This window comes from Neopsephotus bourkii, unplaced genomic scaffold (genome assembly GCF_033783945.1).
Source record: "Neopsephotus bourkii isolate Nb327-2 ecotype Australia unplaced genomic scaffold, CSIRO-AGI_Nbou_v1 NB_1358, whole genome shotgun sequence".
Classification (NCBI taxonomy): Eukaryota; Metazoa; Chordata; class Aves; order Psittaciformes; family Psittacidae; genus Neopsephotus; species Neopsephotus bourkii.
The window spans coordinates 1231330-1255533 of record NW_026901837.1 but is presented as its reverse complement, the minus strand read 5'-3'; the positions used below and the strand labels follow the sequence as shown (position 1 = coordinate 1255533).

The 24204-nt window shown below is 41.9% G+C and overlaps 2 protein-coding genes across 10 annotated transcripts in view; one reads left to right on the top strand and one right to left on the bottom strand.

The window, feature by feature from the left end:
• BVES (blood vessel epicardial substance) overlaps nucleotides 1-23577 on the top strand; it is a 67331-nt gene extending 43754 nt beyond the window's left edge. Inside the window, exon 9 of the mRNA XM_061366733.1 lies at nucleotides 23568-23577. The gene's annotated coding sequence lies outside the window, so the exon portion shown is untranslated. The remainder of the gene's footprint in view (nucleotides 1-23567) is intronic.
• LIN28B (lin-28 homolog B) overlaps nucleotides 8136-24204 on the bottom strand; it is a 98184-nt gene continuing 82115 nt past the window's right edge. For 7 of the 9 annotated variants that reach the window (XM_061366739.1, XM_061366740.1, XM_061366735.1 and 4 more), the window contains one exon: nucleotides 8136-13211. In XM_061366739.1, the coding sequence (XP_061222723.1) occupies nucleotides 12842-13211 (370 nt within the window). In that variant the 3' untranslated portion in view covers nucleotides 8136-12841. The remainder of the gene's footprint in view (nucleotides 13212-24204) is intronic. The other 2 variants (XM_061366737.1, XM_061366738.1) reach the window with 2 other exon arrangements.

Here is a 24204-nt window from a genome sequence, read left to right as displayed (position 1 = left end):
TTGCCCTACCTGTTCCTCTTGTGTCTCTCTGTAGATCCTTGTGTCTGTGTACACATGTAAAAAGAGGCAGGTAGGCTTTTTTCCCTAGAAAATTTCTCTGGGAAACCAGTCCTAATCCGTGTTCTGTGGAAAGCACCATCAGTGCTGCTGATCTGAGGAAGTTACTGTGCCTGTAGAGGAAAAACGCCTTTTTAAGCCTCAGAGATACATCAAGCCTGTTGTCACACCCAGCCTCCCAAAAATTTACCAGTGGCCGGAGTGCTCAGAAAATGTTTATCTTGCAGCCAAACTGGGAAGAACCCCAGGCCTGGCTTTACTACGCTGACATGTTGAACAGCAGGAAATCATGGGTACACAAGATAGGGGAGGGTTTATGTCATTACATGCAAAGATGCTGCTGTCTAGTCTAACAGCTGGAGGCAGGAACTGGAATCTCACCCCCTCCTTTGTGTTGCTCTTTGGGATCTGTGGGAGGATCTGTGGATCAGTGAAGGTTTCCAGGAACAGGATTTTACCTTCCTGTTTGTGATGCATGGCTTTTATCTGGCTGGAATAGTGGTGATCTTTGATGCAGAGTACAGTACCCAGAGGAAAGGTATTCTGCCGCAGTGGCTGTCACTCAGCACTACTGGCTCAAGGAGAAATATTCTCAGCTTCTCTTGATTTTGGGCTTGGCCTTGGCCAGCAGTGGATCCATCTTGGAGCTGGCTGGAATCAGCTGCAGTGGACACAGGGGAAGCTTCTAGCACCTTCTCACAGAAACCACCCCTATAGCCCCCCTGCTACAAAAACCTTGCCATGCAAACCCAGTACAGGCAGAGATTGATTAGTGGTGGTAAAGCACATTGTACCAGCCAGCACATGATGCTGTGCTTGTCCAAAACTTTTGGAACAAAACCCAGTGGTGCACAGAACCCATCTGCTGTTTTGGTGCTAAAAGCTCATAGGCTTTTAAGCTGCACTTCAGCTGCCTCATAGCCCCAGACAGGAATCTGACAGCTGCTCTTAGCTAAGATGCTCTTGTCTTCAGTGCTCTTACCGAAGCCAATACAAAGTCAGGAAAAGACGCTGGTGGCTCCCCTGGGATGGGAAGGAGGCTTTCACGGGTTTGATGCTTTCATGACTGTAGCAGAGCTTTACAGAGGAGATAACAGTCTGTTCTTTGTGCCAAGGTGGGTTAGTCTGGTTGGAGTTCAGCTATAGGCACTCTTATGTCCTTGTAGGTAGTAGCTGCATAGCTTTGCAGAGGAAAATCTGGGCAATGATGTTGCCTGGGTTGGGAGCCACTCTAGCTAATGGTCTGCAAATACATCACCGAAGGGACATATATAGCACTGCATGTACTTGCAATGCATGTCCAACATGTATAGGCATTGAAGGTGTGAAATAAAACCTATCCTCATGAAGTGCTCTGGGGAACAGCTACAGCTCCAAGGCAGGCATGATGGGAAAAGCAGTATGTGTGGGAAGGTGTGGTACCTAAATGTCCACCGATGCGAGTGGTCTTCCTCAGTCTGATAAGAGCTGATAAGAGAAACAGGACATGTTCTGTGTCATACATACTGCTGCCTGGCATGGGGTTAGCCTGAATTCACAGAACTGGCCTCAGCAGGGAAAAACATTTTCAGCCCTGGGTGTCTGCAGTTTGTCAGCACCCAGAACAGTGAGGTGACTTGGTCAACAATAACAGTGAGATTCACCTGGCAGTGATGTACCTGATGTGTCTAATGTAGTTTCTAGCTTGCTTTAACGCAAGTATGCAGTTTTCTTAACCACGTGACAAATGCTTCAGATTTTCTTTTTTTTTTGGGGTTTGCTATTTTATCCAAGAGTGCAATGCTAGCAAAGAAAAATAAAACAATAATAAAAAAAATGGGCCACAGCAAAGCTGGTGGAAAGGCGAATCTTGGCCTTCCCCTTCCCAAATGCATTGGTCAAAACATTTGTGGCACCCTGGAAGTTGTACCTGCCCACAGCAAAGTTGCATAGTGTAACTGTGCTGTCCAGGCTTTGAGGACACCAGGGTGAAATGCTTCAGGGAGGTGACCTAAATGCTCCTCCTGACATGTGTGCACTCCTTAGCATGTGTGTATGTTAAGTGACTTCCAAATATGCTAATATGGCTAATAGCACTCTCTGGTGTTGGCTGAGAACGACAAAGAGCTCAACTAAAATGACTTCAGTTGGGGCTGTTCAGCCTGGAGAAGAGAAGGCTGCGTGGAGACCTCACAGAAGCCTTCCAGTATCTGAAGGGGGCCTACAAGGATGCTGGGGAGGGACTCTTCATTAGGGACTGTAGTGATAGGACAAGGGGTAATGGGTTCAAACTTAAACAGGGGAAGTTTAGATTAGATATAAGGAGGAAATTCTTTCCTGTTAGGGTGGTGAGGCACCGGAATGGGTTGCGGAAGGAGGTTGTGAATGCTCCATCCCTGGCAGTGTTCAAGGCCAGGTTGGATGAGGCCTTGGGTGATATGGTTTAGTGTGAGGTGTCCCTGCCCATGGCAGGGGGGTTGGAACTTGATGATCTTAAGGTCATTTCTAACCCTAACTATTCTATGATTCCACGATTCTATAATTCCCATTTTGCTTTAATTCCCCTTGGCTTTCGCTAACATTGAAATGGATCCTAGGACTCAGGGAACGCTGGGGTGGTGCTTGTGTCTGCCCCCTTTACTCTCCCATGCTGCAGCTGCCAAGCAGAGGCTCTCTGTGATGGAAGCCTCTGCCCCTCTCTGTGCAGCATTGTGTGGGACAACTGCTTTTCAGCAGCTCCCAGACTTGAAGCTCCACAGAAGTTATGGTTCAGCAGGCTTCACCGTGACTTTTTGTCACAGCTGTCAGTGTAGGTCAAGGAGGGATGAAAGAAATGGGGGCTGAATGGAAAGGAACTTGCTGCACTTGGAGCCCCCACCCTTGCTGTGCTGCCTTGGGGGAGAAAGCATTTCTGGTTTCTTTCACAGGCACCTTCCAAAATGCCTCAAAATTTAGCTAATTTTAAGTTACTCCAGTAACTTCCAGCCACTATTTCCCAGACTGTCCAGTTATCCTGATTGCCTCAGGTATTCTGGGTGCTCTAACTAAAGGTGTTTTTACTTTGTTTTGGTGAGTGTGAGGGTTAGCTAATTGCATTGAAGAACCTAGGGCATCATAATTCAGCACAGCTTTAAAAGCACAGAAAGATGAAAGAACTAATCTTCTAAAATAAAGAAGACCAAGAGTGTGGCAGTGCAACCACCTGCCACATAAATCTATGTACTTCGCCAGAATGACTGAAAAATACGACTTTCATGTGGTACTGCTGGTAACAGATTCACTCAGCAATGGTCAAGATGAGTCATAGAACCATAGAATGGTTTGGATTGGAAAGGACCTTACAGATCATCCAGTTCCAACACCCCTGCCACAGGAACAAACACCTGTCACTAGTCCAGGTTGCTCCAAGCCCCATCCAGCCTGGCCTTGAACAGTGCCAGGGATGGGGCAGCCACAGCTTCTCTGGGCAACCTGTGCCAGCACCTCACCACCCTCACAGTAAAGAATTTTTTCCTAATATCTAATCTAAGTCCATCACTGAGTCCATTGCTTCTTTTCCAGCTACAAACCATCTCTAGCCATATGCATCAAAGGACCTGCCCCATGTGTCAGGAGGGATTGTTCTGCTGGTTAATTATCCCACTACTGGAAACATCCAGGTACTTTTGGCCCAGGTTTTTTGCCTTTTCTCCTGCAGGGAGGAAGGCAGTGTTCAGCTCCCAGCAGTAGCTCAGTAAATGCCACTTTTCCATGACTGGTAGGACTATGTTGTTTGGCTAGTATCTGTTTTGGGTAACATAGCCTTTGAACAATGGTCTGACTAGAGGCAGGAGGCTGGTTTTAAAGCCAGAGCTGGATATGCTATTCCAGCATCAAAGCTGAAGGACTGTGGGGGATGAGAGCAGCAAGTTTCTCAAAGTGATGCTAAAGGAGGAGACAACTCCTCATTAAACCCTCCCATCCCACCCCACCCCCAAAAAAACCCCAAACAAACCCCAAAGATACTGGGTCTTGTCTGTCTTTTTTATTTTTTCAAAAGGGTTTCGCATTTTCTCACTGGTGCATAAAGGGACTTTTTACTCTCATGGACAAAGAGCTGGAATTTGAGGCCAGAGGATCTGGAAATGAGGCCCTGCTTGTTAGCAGCAGGTTATTAAAACAAGCTGTCACAGAGCAGAGCATCTCTTTTTTTCCCCTCTAGAGTGTTCAGGTCTGATCTAAAGCCCAGCTGGAAAATACGCTTAAAGCAGCCAAGCAAACAAGGCTCCAGTTGAAGCCGAGTGATAAAATTCAATACAATAGCTACTGCCCTGAATTTAATAGCTTGTGTCATGCAGCAGGACAAACTAGGGAAAGGACATACTTTCTAGCCTTGAATTTTGGGTTATTTAAAACAAATGGATGGATACCCAAGCTCAATGCTCCTTACTCTTTCTGCCTAGTCCACCTTCTCCTGGATGGTAAAATGGGAGTAATGATGCCAGTTCATCTTCATTGGTTTATGAACTGCTTGCTGCTCCAGCCCTGAATATCTACAGTATCTAAGTGCTGCACAGCAAGTATTGAATGGCCAGGAAATAAAAACGAACCAGCTGCATGTTAACTGAGCATCAGCAGCCTGAAAATGGGCCTGGGGTTTGATAACAACTGCTCTGCAACCTTGCAGTGGGCACCACTTGCAATAAAACAAGAGGCAGTGCAACCTTCTCTTGAGAGAGCTGGTCGTCCTGGAGGGCAATGGCATTTGCAGGCAACTGATGCACTGGGCAGAGCACAGAATTTTGCTGAAAAGGTCTTCAAATTAACCAGGCCATCTCCTAAATAATACTAATGAGCAGGAGGAAGACATCCAGAGAATGAACTCCCTTCTCTGCACTGCAGAGATTATTCCTGTGCAAGTATACAGTAAAAGACTGTTAAGTATGTAAGCCACTTGGAAGTACATGAAATTATTTGCATCTGGAATATTTTATTATCAGGGAAAAGATGTGTGGAGAGGAGGTAAGTATGGAGCCTTTCATTAACTAAGAGTGTTTTTTAAATGACTGGCTTGTGTAAACAGCTCCTGGTCACAAAGATTGTGGGGAAAAATACAGTTTGTTTAAAAAAGAATTTGTTTTGCCACTTAGGGTTACAGAAAGGCTGGAATCTTGGAGCAGATTCTCCTGGAAGGCATGCTAAGGGACATGAAAAACAACAAGGTGCTTGGTGACAGCCAGCATGGCTTCACTAAGGGGAAATCCTGCCTGACCTATTTGGTGGCCTTTTATGATGGGGCTAGGGAACTGATGGACAGGAGTAGGGGAGCTGAGGTCATCTACCTGGACTTCTGCAAAGCATTCAACACTGTCCTACGTGACATCCTTGTCTCTAAATTGGAGAGACATCAATTTGATGGACCACTGGGTGGATAAAGAACTGGCTGGATGGCTGCACACAAAGAGTTGTGGTCAATGGCTCAATGTCTGGCTGGAGACCTGTAACGAGTGGTGTCCCTCAGGGATCGGTGTTGGGACCGGTCTTGTTTAACATCTTTGTTGGTGACAGGGACAGTGGGCTTGAGTGCGCCCTCAGTATGTTTGCTGATGTCACCAAGCTGTGTGGTTCGGTTGATACGCTGGAGGGAAGGAATGCCATCCAGAGGGACCTTGACACGCTTGTGAGGTGGGCTGATGCCAACCTCATGAAGTTTAACCATGCCAAGTGCAAGGTCCTACACCTGGGTCGGAGCAATCCCAGACACAGCTACAGGCTGGGCAGAGAAGAGATTCAGAGCAGCCCTGTGGAGAAGGACTTGGGGGTGCTGGTCGATGAGAAAATGAACATGAGCCAGCTTCAGTGTGCACTTGCAGCCCAGAAAGCCAACGATATCCTAGGCTGCATCAAGAGGAGTGTGACCAGCAGGTCGAAGGAGGTGATCCTGCCCCTTTATTCTGCTCTCCTGAGACCTAACTTGGAGTATTGTGTGCGGTTCTGGTGTCCTCAACATTAAAAGGACATGGAACTGTTGGAACAAGTCTGGAGGAGGGCCACAAGGATGATCAAGGGACTGGAGCACCTCCTGTATGAAGACAGGCTGAGAAAGTTGGGGCTGTTCAGCCTGGAGAAGAGAAGGCTGCGTGGATACCTCATAGCAGCTTTCAAGTACCTGAAGGGGGCCTATAGGGATGCTGGGGAGGGACTCTTCATTAGGGACTGTAGTGATAGGACAAGAGGTAATGCGTTAAAACTTAAACAGTGGAAGTTTAGATTGGATATAAGGAGGAAATTCTTCCCTGTTAGGGTGGTGAGGCACTGGAATGGGTTGCCCATGGAGGTTGTGAATGCTTCATCCCTGGCAACGTTCAAGGCCAAGTTGGACGAAACCTTGGGTGAGATGGTTTAGAGCGAGGTGTCCCTGCCCAAGGCAGGGGGGTTGGAACTTGATGATTTTAAGGTCCTTTCCAACCCTAACTATTCTATGCTTGGAAATACATGTCCTAAGACCTGCAGCACAGGGAAGGACATGACCATGGTGCTTTTAAAATTATTTTAAAGGGCTGTTGTGATTATTATTTTGTTCTATTGACCAATTCAGAAGCTTCAACCCAAGAATTTCTTCTCATTGGCATGAATCAGCATTGTTTGTGTCATGTAGCAGTTACCTCATCTCTGCAAGGTTAAGAGGGGAGTCTTGGCTTGCAGAAGTGGTTTTAAGTATTCCTGACAACGTGTCTTTGCCTAGTGAACAAAACACGACTTCTGCCTTTAAAGTGAAGATAAGCGTTCTTAAACGTCTGAGGGAGCTGCTGAAAGAATAAAGACCACGGACTTCTAGATGCTCTGGGAAGGAGGCATGCATGTCTCAGAAGCTAGATAGGAAGAATTAGGTGCTGCTGCTCTTCCAGGCACTCTGGTTTCAGCCACAATTAGGCACTGTTAGAGGGATGGTTTCTCTGTTTCACTTGTTCCAAGGGCTTCTTACATCTGTGCATGTCCAGAGCTGCTCACAGCTCCCTGAAGTGGTTTGCTCCTTCCAGTGTCATCTTGCAGGTGTGGAGTAGATAGTAGCATGCCCAAGATGTCCATTCTATTCCCTGAAACACATGGGTCAGGCAGGCCAATAGCACGTGTAATAACCCCATGTGAACTGCACTCTTCAAAGTACATACTAATAAGATATTTTAAAGAAAACCTTGCTCCTTGTGGCTGACCCAAGAAGTGGGAATTGTGTGAGATTTTAGCCAAGAGGATTGAGAGTCACCTCTTCCCCTTTCCAGGAAAGTGATGAAATTGGCTACAGGTTGGGAGTGGGGTGGGGACAGGACTGGATGTGATGGGATATGCGTTTAGGCCACATGTTTATATCAGTCTTTTTTTGAGGCCATGAACTGGGGGGAAGTAAATTAAGTTTTCCATGACTAGAAGAGTAGATGATGGAGAGGAGATGATGGTAACCATTCCTGCAGATGTTTGTACCATTAGAAAAATATCTCTGTCTTATATTTAGTCGAGATTCTTAAATGTTGCTATTAATTGCTTATACGTAGAGCCCTGTATCAAAACAGGCACTAGAGCTAGGATATACAAGCTCTCAAGTATTTTAATACAGTATGATGAGGCAGTGCTATCCGATTTACTGGTACACTTAATGTAATTTAGAGATGGAATTTCCAGGTAATGGTAGATAACGGCACTTTAATTTCTAAAAAAAGAAACCATCTTCAAGTCATTTTAGTGTATGTAATAGATAGGTACAAGCTTACAGATATGGAAGAAGTAATAAGGATGGGACAAGACTTAAATACCAAAAGCTCTTCATCCCAGAGAATAACCCTGCTATCTGAGAACTTTAATGACCACTGTATTCTCACAGAGAGTAAACACCAAAAAATAGAATCTTGCAGTGCAACTTTGATAGCTGAATATGGCTTGAAGTGCAACTTCTACAGCATTGCTAGTAAGGATCCAGGTATGCTTTAATCATTTATAGCTCCCTCCACCCAACAACAGCTTGTATAACTAAAATTATCCTCCCTGAAGATAATCTTCTAAAAGTAAGTGAACACAGTTGCATATGAAAAGTCCAAGTAAAAAAAGAAAATCTCAAAGGTTCACTGTAAATGCCAACGTTATATGTTTTATTTTTAATCAAGTAATTCTTTTAAACCTCACAATATCCATGACTGACAGGAAAAAAAGACATTAGGCATGAAATGAGAATATAAAATACATGATATGTAGAAAGGCAATCAGTGCTTTAGTCCCTCAAGACAGTAAACAGGTGAAATGACCTTCAAAACTGCAACTCACTGTCTTTTTCTTAAAACATAAAATTCAAGTGATTTTTCTTTTATTTCACCTTGTAAACAACATACAAGTCAAAATGGACAATGAGGTAATCTATACTACAGAAGATAATTTAAAAACACTAGATAAGACACAGTATTGAAGACATATAGAAATCAGTGTTCACTTTGGTCTCTAGTATGGTTATTGTTATTATTACCACAAGCAACACATACTAGTTTAAGCCAGTCTGGTGATGTTTGTCAGCCAGTTTTTGCTTAACTTAGTAATCCAAGAGGTAGTCAAAACCATTATCCTTTGTAAAGATGGCTGCTTTTACATTTGGTTCCACAACAATGGTAGCAAATACCTTGGTACTTCTCAACATTCTCATAAAAGCACTGCTGAAGCTGCTAATATACAGCTCCAGTTTATATAAAAAACAGAAACATGTTCATAGATCAACCTCTTGTTATCAGTCAACAGTTGTAACGGGGGTAACACAACCAACAGATCTTAAAGAAGAGGCTGTTGATACACTAAGCAAAATAAGATCAATGCATTTAACAAGGCTCTGCTTGTTTCTAAAACAATACTCAAATCTCATTAAGACTTCTAAAAAATTAAAATCAGTGCATCTGCACATGTACATATCTTCCCAATTACTTTTATATCTAGCACAGGGGAATACATATATATTTTTTATGATAAACATTTCTTACAGATAAATTAATTAAATTAAATTTGAGATTTCCCATGTTCTTTTATAATTCTTCTTACAAAGAATGTTACAAGATTTATAAACACTTTTAATGGGGCTCTATTCACAAAACTATGACTAAGCAGGAACTCCAGGATAACACTGGTGCAGAACAGAACTGGGCTGAAAAAGGTGGCCTGCAAAGGCAAGAGGTAGGATCCAAAAGTGGTGTTTGGCACGCCCTGAAAGCTGGCTAAAAGCAAAATGTTGCAAATGGTATTGCAATGCCAGATTTACCACCAACTGCAGTGAAAAGCTATTTGGCTCCTCCTCCTCCAAATACAAGTCTTCCTCATGACCTAACTTTTGTAGCATGTAAATAAATACAATGACCTCTCCTTGGGGGAGAGTAAAAAATACCATGTCCCTTATGATTAAATCAAATTGAATATTTTGGGATGGAGGAATGGGAGGGACATTTTTGTTCCAGACTATCTCCACTGTTATTAGGAGAAAAATACATCTCTCTGAGCAGATATCTGAACTATTTCTACTCAGATGAGTTTTATTGTGAAGCATTCTGGCAAGGACAGGATGGTGAATAGGCTGAGCCAATGATGCAGAATATTCACTTTGTCCTGAGACATAAAGGAAGAATCTGAAGCTGAGTCTGTGCTTCCTGCTTTAAAGGCTTCTTTTCTTATCTGGAGCTGAAGGAGTATAATTAGATAGTTGTTGGGTTTTTTTTTCCTACTGCAGCCCAGTGCCCAGTAGTTACCTGCTGCTATATGTTTGACTTAGGCATATACATTTTTGTCTTTTCTGCAGATGTATTTGTTTTCATGAACAGTGCCCATAATCCTTTAGACAGAAAAATAAAAGTTTTCAAAGAAATGTTTGGAAACGTCTCGTAATTTCAAATGGATGCTTCATCTTAAACAAGTATTTGCCATAATGTATGCAGTGGTGAACTATCAGTTACATATTTAGTACAGATAAAAAGTATGTACCATAGATCAACAGCCACCTTTAAGGCTAAAGCAGCACAAAGGTGTGTTTATGCAGTAAATATGAGGTAGCCTTTTGCTGTAAACAGAATAATAATTTTATTGTCACCTATGTAAACAAAGTGGGCTTGATGCTTTTGTGGTTTTATTCCTCCCCCTCCACCCCCAGTCCCTCATCCCTCCCCTCCTAGAAGAGCTGAGCACCAGTAACTCTGACTGGAAGTCAGTGGGATCTGTGGTTGCCCAGCGTCTCTGAAAACTCAGACCCTGTGAATGTAAAGACACAAATGTTCACACAAGTAACCAGTACAGAATACCACTTTATCATTTCACAGGAACTTAATAATACAAAATGCTGAGATCTGATTATCAGAAATGTAGATCTATGTCAACTCAGAGGTAGTTACTAATATCAGTACATAATACTTATAAAGAGATAAAAAGGTCTAAGACTATTTGGTTTGTTCTGAGTAAGCAGGTCTGCAGACTATTCTGTAAAGAAAAAAAAAACATTCCATGGTATATTCCCTGAGCAAAGTTCTTTGTCCTGAGTATGTTATGTAATAGTGATAACATTCTAATATATAAAAATAAAACCTTAAGCTTTCAACAATAAGATAGGGTTTGGTATGTGCTCTTAGCAGCTCAATCTGCCTTTGGTGCACAGTGATTTCTAACAGCACCAATAAAAATCTGCATGTTGAAAATACTTCCTTTTCTCAGCTCTGAACTTCTTATGTATAAACAGGGAATGACCAGTTTTCAAATCCACAACTGCCCATTTTTATAAGGAACTTTGGTTTCCATTTTCAAAGTGACCTAAGTTTTGCATCTTTGCTGTTTAACCTGGTTTTTACACCGGCTAGAAGGTTAAGCAATGCCACTTTGATTTGTCTACATAATTTAAATAAGTTTACTATCCTTACATAAGGCAAGGAAGTTCTTTTCTATAGATACATCACATTCAATATCGTCAAAGGTAAGCTTTGCATTAGCATACTGAGAACTTCAGTATAAACCATCAAGATTCTCGCAAACACTGGCATGGGAATTCACACAAAATAATTCTCTTCAAATTGTGCCCTTCGCTGAGGCGTTTGATTACTATCTGTTTACTGCAGCAGCAGCAGCAACAGTAAAAGTCTCATCTGGCAGGACAAGTGGGAAGGGGAAGGCCATGTAATGAGCCAGTCACATACCTGTTGTAACTAGTGGCTGCAAGAGTTACCACGGGTAGGACTTTGGCTCGCTGTAGCCTTTCATGCAGGCCGTTTCTTTAGTTTGATTATCCAAGCTTAAACCTACCCGGCACTTCCAAGCTTTAACAGCCTGTGTTTATTGCCAATGTTAAGGATTATACAGGTTTCTCTAATTAACTTACATCCACAATGGGATTTGTCAAAGTACGTTATCTTACGTATGACTTGGTAATTCAGAAGTTACAAATGGAAAGCGACTTGAAGTTTTGATAGGCTCCAACTCTATTAACCCCGAGCAAGGGCTGCAGCCCAGGGAGTCTCACTCTGAGGCCACCAGTCTTTCTCCTTTTTAATGCAGAAGTGTGTGGTCCCAGCGCACTCTGGACCAAGGCTGGTCAGCAACAGCCCCCAGTTCACAAGAAGCAGGTGATGCCCAGGGCTTCTGGCAAATTTGCAGCTCTCTTCACTCAGGCTTGTCTGCAGCAGACACCTGTTCCTCTTGACTGTACTCATGCTGTATCATCAGCAAGTGAGGCTGGCTGAGCAACCCCAAGCACCCACCTACCTTTATCCTTAAGAAACTATCTATCCCAAGATCGCATTAGCTTTGCATTTCAGTTTCTTTAAAACCAGAACATATAACAACAAAAATCCCTAGGAAGTTCTTTCCATGGCATTTCAACAGAAAACAAGGGGAAGTCACTTCAAATTGGGGGGCACTACTTGCAACCAAGAGAAGTTGCTGCTGCTGCTGCTACTACTGCCACCAAGGTCCCCTAAATGTTCACAGAATACAAAGGGTTAAACAGGATGGTATCCTGGTATTACTCAATAGGGTCAGTTTGGTAACAAGTTGTACATTCTCCCTTACACAACAGTCATCTAAATTACAGTTACAACCATATTAATTTAGCAAAAATTTTTGAGAAACCAGCACAGAAACTACACATTCATTGTCTTTTCTGGAGCTTTAAACTCCTCATCCACAAAGGATGGTGGCAATGAGAGCCATGCTGAATCATGACACTGCCCTGCATGGGAACAGGGAAGGGAGGGGTTCTGATGCTTTGTGGAGATCAGAAAAAAACCTAAATTGATGGTATGGGGGATGTCTTAGTATCTGTAGTACCATATGGCAGCTTTAAAATATGAAAGTAACCTTTGGATCACAAGAGAAGTAACAGTCTTGATCTCAGTTCTGGGTGTGGCTTATCAGGTTTGGGTTTCTTCTGAGTGAGATTTCTGGGGTATTCTTGTTTGGTTTTGAACACATTTGGAAACAGGTTCTAGGACTGAGTTCAGGAATGTTTGTGGATACTGTGCCTATTGCTTCACAGTGATGTCTGTGGGAGCTGGAGAGTGGTCTGATGGAAAAAAAAATATATTTATAGATAGGTACACATACACACGCACGTGCACACTCACACACACACAGAAGGTAAAACGTAATGCACCCTGCTCAAATGTATTTTGCTTGGAGTGATTTGTCTATTAAAGAAAAAAAAATTCACAGTTCCTCAACAGTAGTTAAAATTCCAGGTCAGCTACTGGTAATGAAATTATTTCCCCTGTACTTGCATGAGGTAGACATCCCAAGAGGATAAAGAAAATGGAAAGTTATGACAAATGTGTTAAGTTTTTTTCCTTTTCTGAACAGAAGGCCCCTTTCTGCTCGGTTCTTCGGGTGATGCAGACAACTTACTCGATGAAGCTTCCTGTGGTGACCTGCCCGAGCGCTCCGAGTTTTCTGACCTGCCCTCCTGAGAGTACAACGGAGACGAGTAGCCGTGCATTCCTCCCCCTTCTCTCAGGAAAGCAGAAGTGGAAGGCTGCGGTTCAGCTTCATGTCTTCCCTGAGAACTAGTGGGCTGCTGCGAGACAGTTTTATGGGGGCAGTTAGCCACCATGTGCATGATGCTCTGACAGTAATGGCACTTCTTTGGCTGCGGAGGTAGACTACATTCTTTAGCGTGGTGGTCAAGACCACCACAGTTGTAGCATCTAAAAATAGAGAGACAAGCAGTTATAAAATGCAGTGTTAAACGAACAGAGGTGTCATACTGAGTAAGCTCGGCGAGAAGCGTGCACAAGGTCTGCTGGTGAAGCAGCGTCAGTTTTGTTTTGTAAGTAAGTCCCTTAGAAAGTGCCCCTTCGTCGCACCGGTGCCGGAACCCGCCTCGCACTTGGGAGCTCCCGGCCTGCCGCCTCAGCCCGCCCCACTAGAGGGCACCAGATATCCAGGCACACAGCCACGCCGCCGGCATCTCTCTCCACCCGGGCACTGAACGCCCGCGGGTGCTTCAGCGCCTGGCAGGACAGCCATTGCAATGCGGGGCGCGGAGAGGAGGCGAGGACTCCCCACCCCGAGGCGCTTCACCCTGGGTGCACCCGTCGCCATAAAGGAACGTGCAGCGAGGAGATATTCAGCAGCAGATGCTGCTTTTAGGCAGGGAAACCCAAACGTGGACGATGGACTCGGTGCCCCTGTCACTAACCGGGCCCTCGCCCAGCACCCGGCCTCTTGCCTTCTCTGGCTCAGCCAAGGCACAGCGAGGCAAGGCTCTGGGCCAGGCTTTTACAGGGCTTGTGTTGCACAGGGTTCCTAATGGCACTTACGGTTTCAATTCAAAAGAAAATAAATAGAGCCCCGTCAAGAGTCACAAAAAAGGGTTTGTTTGTTTTCTCTGGAAATTCCCAAGCCGCGTGCAAGTGGCTGTGACCCAGGGTGCCATCTGCAACAGGACACGGAGCTGATGGGCGCAGAGAGCCTCCTCCCCAGCTCTCAAAAATGGCCAAAAGCCACAAATGCCCTTCTATTAACCCTCTTAGCCAGGGGAACCCTAAAGAAATCCCCAGCAATTCCTTACTGAATCCTCCTCGTACTTTGCAACACACTACCGTATGTAATCCTTGGATTACATTATTGTAACACATGATACAAAAAAGTAATTACATGCCTGTAGTCACACACACATGTGACCCTGTGCCAAGACATACTCACCACTGAGTTTTCTGTTTTGGCTATTTTTCTATCGTTTCTTGTTTCTTTGTTTTATAAAGCTTGAACTGATTGCACAGATATTTATTATAATCCAACATGCTACTGGAGAGCACTAAACCAATAACTGTTTTTTTGCTTTCCCTTAACCATCAGCTAATTCAAAAATGACTACACAAATCCTTAGACCTGGTGGAGTCAGCTGAATGATTAAAAAAGACTGTAACTGTAACTCACTGTACAGACAGAACAGTGCAACATGTTCTGGCTCAAGCCCACATCAAAGTATTTTAAATTTTCAGATTCCTGGAAAGTAACAGGGCACTCTTCCAGCTAGTATTTAGTGGTCACTCGTAGTCTATAGAAAGCCAGGAAGTTTTGTCCATGCAAAGCTGAATGTACAGCTGGAGTCACACCTACGGAATTTACTTTTCCTTCCAAAGAAATGCCATTGATAAAACCTGCATGATTTTGAGAAAGATTGCAAAATGGCTGTTAACATTTGCAAATCATGCCAAGAAACCATCTCTCAGTACCTCCCTCTTCATTTCTCTTCACTATTAGCAAGACACTAACCATATCTTTATTTTCACAGACAAATGAAAAAAGTTGCCTATGATGTGTCATGTCCCACAAGACTGACCTATAATTTAGAGAAGTTAAACGATGAACAGAACTTCATTATCCTTTCAGAAAACATTGTAATTAAATTGTCATATCCTCCATAAAAATTAATAAGAATCAAGAAACCAAAGCCATTATACTGAACCCTGCACTTCTGTAACAACTGCAGTAACATTTTAGGTGAACCGCTTCCACTTTTATGGAACTGGTTCCACTGCACTGAAGGTTTATGTGCTTTGTCAATGGAATCCGAAGACTATGTGTATTCTACAAAATAACCCATGAAGAGACACAGAATATAACGCTTCCCTTCAATCGAGAAGAGAATAACATGCACAAGCCCTATTATAATTTAGTCTTGATTTCCCTAGCATAGGAAGGGAAAGTATGTATGGAGTATTTTGTAAACCACAAACATCTGATCTAAGACCAAAACATAAAGCTTTCCCCCCCTATAATTAAAAGGGCAAGTTATTAAACAATAGCCATCTGACTACTGTCCCCCAAATCATTGAAGTCATCTTCAAATTAGTGACCCCCACTCAACAGTAGCATTCAGTTTTCTTAACTGGCATTCACTCAAGTATGTTTTCCTCACAATCTTTCTAAACACTTTGTGGACAAAATAATACAGAAGCAAAACTTGCAATTACAGAAACAAACAGCAACAACAAAACTCCTGAACTGTTTTAGCCCATAATAAATACATCTAAGAATTCACAACTGCGGTATTGGTTATAATATAGGTTATATTAAATAATTATGTTTATTCTTATCTTCTTCACCAGTTTCTAGCAGTGTCTTGTTCCTGGGTTTATATAACACAGGAGTGTGCAGACATTCTGGGAACTGGAGATTTAATCTTAGTTCAGACTACAGAATTTTACAGCTGTGCACGCATTTGTACTTGCTTCTTTCCCTTAATACTGCATGTATTTAGAATAGTTAAAGAAGTTTGAAAATAGGTTAAAGGGCCTCAGGAGCAGGGTAGGCGGCTGCCACGGACAAATCAATTTAATCAGTCACTATGGTATGCACTGTGTTATCCAATTCAGTGAACCATTTCACCTCACCAATTGACCAAGAACCTGCTGTTAGGGCCCCTGCTTCACTCAAGAGGCCTCTGTCACCTTTTGCATATATATTTATCAATACATCCTATTTGCAAAATATTTTAATTCCCTGCCTTTATTCACATCACAGCTAAAATGTCACCATAAAAGAAATCTCTATCAGAAGCAACTATGATTAAGTTATGATTTGGCTTTTCAGGAATGTTTTTTGTTACCAACCAACTGGAGCATCTGGCTAAAGTATTGCATTAGAATATGTATGTGCCAACCGGGCTGTGCCTGGACTTAAACAGGAGGGTGGTATTTATTCAGTTCTTTTAACTATTTACCCTGTCAATAACTCTTACCAGGAGAACAGATCAAACCCCGCTCTGAAATGCCTTCCCTCTTAAGGGATTTACACCAAAATGGAAATGGTCAGCAACCTCAGAGCTCACAAATGATACCACATGGCACCATCCACATGCATTATGGTATATAGCATTAACCCTTTTGTCCAAAATCCTTCAACTCTTTGCTCCTCTCTGCTGTGTATTACTTAGGTTACAACACAATGAAACCTGATAGCACATGATATGCACACACAAGCTTATACCTAAATACATAGAACAATACATGAGCTGGCTCCTGCCAAAAAAATAGCAAATTCTCACTTCACTATGCTCTCACAAATTCTAGATTAGTACAACCATAAGAAGTATGTCTTCAGAAACACCATCAAAATAATATACATTAGCTTCAACACAAGGTAAAAGTTTCTATGTAGATTACATAATGAGATGAATAAACCACAAAATACCCTTGAAATTGCAATTACAGTAGAAGCAGCCTTACAAAAAGCAACAGCAAGGAGATTTGTTAAAATAGGACTGTCTTTCTCACAGTAGGCTCCCATGATTTACTAGGTAGCTGCAGGCTCAAAAAGTAATGCAACAGGGTAATTAAAGAGATGGCAATTATCCTAACAGGGAATCCTTTCTTCATTACGGCACTGACAGGAAGGTAATTCAGGGTGATTTTTTGATTTAAAAAAAGACAAACATTTTAATAAAGGCACACTTCAAGGAACTTGTGTAGTGCTGTATTTCAGTATTCTCAGGAAAACAGTAACATTCATACCTACTAACAAAGAAAGAGAGCATATAGCAAGGTTAGAACACACTTCTAAATTCTCCTTCACTGTGGATCTCATTACATGAAACTATAAATATTAAAGGAAACATGAGCAAGCAAAAAGCACAGATTCCAGATTCATTAGAAATACTCAATTTCACAACTAAATGCAAATGCAAAACAAAACACTCTTTAGTTTTCAGTTTTTTTGCTTGTCCCAGCAGTCAACTCCTACTTAGGAAGCACACCCTAGCTCTATCTCTTTTAAAATGACAATACCCCTGCCTTGCAAATACGTTCGGCACAATAACAAGCTGAGCTAAGCAGTAAGGAGGGTTAACACTACTGCTTGCTCCTTCATGCTGCTTTATAATATGATTCAGTTGATAATCCAATATATATGACAAGTAGAGAATAATTTGTGTGGCTCTACACTATTACCTGTTGGGGAAAAAAGCTTTAAAATTTCCCTGATGACTTTTTCTTAGGAGGGGGAGAGGAGGGGTTAACATCTAACAGCGATAGTAAAGGAAAGAAAGTGGGTATAGTCAGAGGAAGACTAAAATAATCCACCGGGATATTCCCTATACCAAATCCTCTTGTTTTTCCGTTTTGAATGCTATCACACAACAAGAAGCTGCATCTTGGCTAAAATACTCCACCTAGCAATGTTAATGCTTTGAAAAACAGCATGGTATTCCAACAGCATGTGCAAAAGAGATGTTTTTACAATACACTGAATGCCAACTAAGCAGTTAAAGCATAAAGGAAATCTTTAAAATTGTATCTAAATCTGCTGCCCTGTCTTTTTTCAGTAAGTACTTTCACAACATACTTAAAGAAATGCCAGTTCTTGCAGACGGAACATGCAGTAGGTTGCCTGAACTAACCTATTTTGTTGTAAGGGAGGTTAAGCTATCCATGGTATAAAAGAAATATGGATCTTAGACAAAATGAGGATGTTTTACAATTCAAGGGCTTCAGCGACTTGTCTTGAAAATCAGACCATGGGGCAGTACAAGGGAACACCTTATGCTTGTCGAAGTGAACACCTAGGAAAGCTCAGGGAAGCGTGTGTTTGCACAGGCACCACCTGAGACAAGTGAGAAGCACCTCCAACACCTCTGCAGAGCTGAAAGTCTTCTGGACTGTTAAGGATCTGCTGATTTCAAATTGTCTTTGAGATAAACACAAGTATATTTTACTGGATTACTTAAGTATTCCAGCAACCAAATCCTGGATATCAAATCCGTCACAGCAGCACTCCAAAGACTGGCAGGATCAAAGGTGACTGCTGTTAAACAAGAACCTCTCATATGTTACTATACTTTAAAAGGATCGCTTATTACTTTTGCTTAATACAGGTATAATGCAAAAATCCTTCTTCCTGAGAAACCTATACTTAATAACCAGTTTGAAACAGGGTATTATCCTTATGCTTTAAAATAGATAGCACGTGCAGACATCATCCTTTCAAAGCAAGAAATGCTGATGTCTGAGGACGCAATTACTGCAACTTACAATCAAGGCAGGAACTATCCCTGGAAAATAAAGTTTGGTTGGCTGTCAGGGGAACAAGCTGGAGTGGCAGGAGCAGCACATAGCAGGGGAAGGGTGGGAGGCTATGGGGAAGCCTGTGCACCCCAAAGAGTGGCCATCTGGCAGCTCCACGCTGAGCAGCCAGCTCCTCTGGCATCTCACTTCTTCCTCCGTGGCTTTTACTGGGGATTCCCTTGCAGGAATTGTTTTGGGAGATTTCTCCCTTCCCCCAAACCTTTTAAGCAGCGTTAAATCCCAGGAGAAATCAAACCAGCCTATGCTATTTAAAAAAACCATGGGGTGCAGGAGAGAGCCTTGCATGGCTGCTCTCCCTTGCTGCTGAGCCGTGCCCCACTTCCCGCACCCAGAGGGGAATTAACACACAGAAACGTGGCCCAGCTTTTTGTTTTTAAAGGACAAAAATCGCTGGCAAGTCAATGATACGTACACAAGACTCACTGAATGTACCCATTCTACCCGCACCATCCGAGAGGGAAATTGCTGGAATGTTTCTGCTCACATGCACATTGCTGGAGTTTATGCCATTTTGTTTATCAACCTTTAATTCCTGAGCTGTAGTTGAATGCAGGAGTGAATACAGGTAGCTTTGACAACATGCTAATAAGGTATTAGTATTCAAAATACCAAATACTGAAATAATATGGAAAAAAATCCTTTAAGGTTAAGCGAAATTATCTTGTTAAATAAACCAGAGAATGGAGCATTTAGCATCATCATCACAGCATTTATGGTGTGTCCAGCAAGCAGGGTCACACTAAGGCAGAAAACCACTCACATCCTCATTTATAAATCTATGAAAAAAAAATCAGTTAAATTTAAAAACTGTATTTATTTTTAACAAAGTATGTTGAAAAATGGCGCACTATCAATTCAGAAAGCAACACACTGGGGCCACATTTAGATTTGCGCTGATCCTGTGAGTATTTGCTACCCTGAACCCCTTGTTCTTGCAAAATACTGAGCAGAGGCAACATGCTGGGAAAGTTAATTACAGGCTGTTGTTCTTCAGTGAAATTCAGTTTGAAAATTTCCTGTGCTTTACTTTTTTGAGATTAACAGAAACAGCCTTTCATTAAAAACAAAAAGGAAAAAAGAAAAAAAGAAAGGATAACCCCTATAAGAAATAAAGATGAAGTAAAATAAAAATGCTCACCTATTTCTCCTCCAAATCCTAGAACATACAATAACATACCAGAGATTGGAGACTTTCAATTTCATGAGAAAAACAAGGTCCCTCCATTTTTTTTAAGCTTGCCTTCTTTCATCTTACAGATAGCCCCAGCAGCATGCTGACACAAACCCACAGTCTGCAAGGCTTCCAATAACACAGGGTCTAATATTGATGATGTTTACTCTGGTTACAAATAAATACATAAAAATGCTCCATTGTAAACTCATCAGATTGACTAGTTTTCTGTGGTTAGCTCTAAATCAATCTATTTTCCCCAGTGTATTGCAGAAGTAGTATCAATAGGTTATGGTCTTTTGTTGCTTGGGTTTCCCCTCCCCCTCCCCCCCAACAAAGAAGCTGACAAACAACGTGAGGCATTTGCCTGATAAATCAGGCCTGTCGAGATACAATTGAGCTTAAGTTTGTCAGGAAATAAATTTGTTTAAAATCTGCTAATATTTTACTGGAAAGTGGATGCTCGGGTTTTTTTTGAGAATCAAGAACAATGAAACAGAAAGATGGTTCAAAATGCACAAGATACAGTCTTTTTCTCCACAAAAAATGGAAAGGACTACACGAAAAGCAGCTCTTAAAAAACAACCCCGACAATGTTGCTTCCATTCTTTCTTCCCTTCCATGAAACCTCATCTCTGCTATCCATTCACCCCTCTTTAAAGGCATGAAGGGAAACTAGTTTTCACATAATCACATACAAATCCTTATGAAATGCATCCTCACAGAGGAATGCTTTGGATGTACTTTCATTTGTTGTAACAAAAGGGTTTTCTAGATATTGAGAGTTAAGAACTCCCAAAATAAAAATTTACAAAGTGAGGTCTTTTTTCTAAATAACATGAAAGATGGGTTTGCTCCAATAGTATCAATATGGCGTGGAAAGAATGTGTATATTTTAACATCTTTAACCCATCCAGACAAAGCAGATACAGGTTCAGTGACAGTTTAAGTAAGTTATGTTTTAAACAGTCATATATCATGCGTTTCAAACATGAAATGTTATACCATGATTTCAAGTAAGTCTACTACTGTTAATCTTTTTGCATTATGGAGCCACACGCAAATATTCTCAACCACAAATTTCCCGTGTAAGCCTTAATTTCTATGGGAATAGTAAAAGAAAAGGGATTTAAAATTAAAAGAGTTCTGTAAGCAGTAATTTTAAAAACAGCATTTTCCATAGCTGATGTTGGTGGAGAGGCTGCCACAGACAGGTTTGCTCTGGGTATCACTGCAATGTGTACCCACATTTGCAGCCTATTGCCGAAGTTAGCTAGGGTACAGCACTGAGCTGTCATGAGGGTAGCCAGAACTGAGTAGACCTTGCCTGGCTGTGCTTGAAATCATGGCTCAGTGCTTCTGCAGTTGCCTGCATATGCCCAGCAGCATAGTTCAGTAACACCAGAAGTCTTCACAGAGATGGCTTGAGCCTCCTGGCCATGTGGATAAGGATGCACACTGCATAAAACCAGCTCAACTCTTTCTGGGTCAGTGAAGTGCTGCTCATGAGTTAAGAGGCACACCTGACCTTATCTGCCTCTCAGCAGAGCCAGTTCCAGGGTTTTTACACCCACTGATCGGCTAATCCACAGATGAGATAAAAGGGTAGTAGGTAACTGGGAATAAGTTGTTAAAAACTTCCATTTCCCTTTTGTTCCTTATTTTATCACTAAAAATAGCAGCAAATACAACAGCTGCTCACAACAGCAGGAAACGGCAAATGGCATCCTGGCAGTAGGTTGGAGCACTGAAGCAAGCAGTGGCAGAGGAAAAGGAGGAGGAAGAAGGCTGCTGTGGAAGTTCATAACCAATTCTTCAGCAAATATCAGTTTTGCGTCATATGACTTTAGGTATCCCCTATTAGTTGGTATAAGGCACGAAGTTTCAGAAACAACTGTATCAAGCACTGAACAGGCTGCCCAGGCAAAAGGTGGACTCATCATCCCTGAAAAGACTTAAAGGATGCGTAGATGTGATACTTAGGGACACGGTTTACTGGTGGACTTGGCAGTGTGAGGTTAACAGCTGGACTCAATGATCATAAGATCTTTTCCAACCTAAATGAGTCTATCATTTTGTATCTGTTGAGGAGATTATGGACTTAGATGCTAATTTTGAAATGGAATCTCCTACTATATTCACTAATTAGATAAATACAGGCTTCAGAAGTGTTAAGGATTGCAGGATTTGACCAGCAACTCCCAGCTTCTTTGCCTTCATCAGAAATAAAGGGACAGTTACTGTTGAGACACTCACTATGAAGAGGCCATGCCAGCTATCTCTATAAGAGTTGCTTCCAGAGCTCATGGAATTGGTAAGTTATGTCACATGAAATACACACAGGCTTCCTTTCCCAACTGTGCAACAAAAGAACATCAAACATGGTGGTTGATTTCCCTTGAAATAGCATCTGTAAGTTCACGTGTTCAATACCTGCCAGAACAATTACACCATTCAGATGCTCTATAGCCACATTTTACTGGTAAGGGAAATCTGTATCACTCTGATGCACTGACTGAGAAAGAAAGCAGTCAGTTCCTAACTCATTTTTCCAAACTTGCATCTTAAGATGTCTAAACTGGACTAGTTCTATATACTGACATTATTACTAAATGGCTATGTTCAGCATTTTATACAACACATTCCTAAAAGGCTTTCAACATCTTAAATAAAAAAAATATTTTGAAACTTTCCACATAAAAATGCAGAAGCAACAGTAAAGCATGAAAAGAGGATTTCAGCTGCAACAGGATTTAGCCTCATATGTTAAAGCTTTTAATTCCCACCTGAGACAGGCATTTCTTGATGTCCCACACTGCTCAATCCCTGAGAATTAAAAGAGAACTAATGCCATTTTCTACTATTTTGCCCTATCTCATCAAGAAATATATCTTCCTTGTTAATTGTATCTATAATTATGTACCTAAAAATAAAAACCACGTTTGTGCATATAAAAAATTTTTAACTAATTTTCTTAGTTTGGCCTTAAATTAAGAAAGAATGAATAAATTTCACACACAGGTTTGAGTTGAATACCTCCTCTGAATTCTGTTAATTCTCTGTACAGTTAAAAATTATAAAACATAACAGAAATCATTTCACTACATGTGGTAAACAAGATCACTAGATCCCTCTTGATTGTGATTACATAGATTAAGTTATGTCTCTCCAGTAAAATGGTAACAATGAGGTTTACAAAACTTTTTAAAATACTGCATCTTTCCAGAAACAGAGAATCCCAATGGCCTTAATTCTGCTTTCAGTCACACAGGTGTAAATGCAGAGCAATTCCTATGACTTCCCCGAACTTACTCCCCATTAACTTTAATAGTGTAACAGAGAAAAGTATTTCCCACTGTGTATGAATACTGAAAAGTCACAGTTACCAAGTATTTGCAAGGCTGGCTGCAGAGGTCAGGCTGGTACAAGGTGTGAGGCAATGCAGCAGTGCAGGCTGAAGCCCCTCAGTTCTACCTGTACATCTGTGTTTGCTGGTCAATAGAACGCTTGAAAGCATGATGCAGCATAAATCACAAAGGTGGAAAATGAAAACCAAAGAATTATAGCCAAGGTAGAGGAGTAATGTGTTTGAGTCTTCTGCCTGTTTATGCTCAGCTTTTCAGGTTAAGAAAGAATGAATAAATTATTTCAGTGAGGATGTCGATAGGCCAAAGATCAATTTTCTTGGCATAACTGATGAACTTCGCATCAGTAGATTTAGATAAAACAGGAACCCTAGACTTAAATAAAATAAAATGCTTGAAAGCAAAGAACAACTCAAGATAATGGCACCCTAGTCATGATCAGTGCAAGGGAACAGAAGATTACAAATTGCACTGGGATATAAAGCACAAGGGATACGCTCACGAAGCACAGCACAAACAGATACCTGTAGTTTTGATCAGAAATTCACACTCAAGCCACAACTTCCATTAAGGAAGCCCTGAATTTACAATTTTGAAAACAGTCACAAACTGGAAGAGTGATGAATGCCAGCACCATGCCTGTTCCTTAACAGTTAACCTATACTCCAAACCAAGCAACCTTTCAGCGATCCAGTAGCATTCACTGTGCAAAGCAGCAAAACTGTATGTTAAGATTGGAACTGCATGGATCTGTTTGAGGTTTTTTTCATTCTGGATAAATGGCCATTCTGGGTAGAGAAAGCGGGGAGTTTGCTGGCAAGCAGAGTGAGGAAGCCCAGCTGCTCAGCAACAGGCTGGAGCAGGGTCCCTACCACCCTGTCGGCATCCTCCACTTGCGTGAACCCTTTCTCAAAGCAACTCCTGAGGGTTGGCATACGAGTGCCACAACCTGCCATCTGTGCAACAACAACTTGTATCAGGGGTCAGTGTTAGGTACCTGTATTACTGCACCATTGTAAAAACCGTACCACCAGTCTTAGGAGCTGCCGCACACTTTGTAGGTGAACTCTTTACC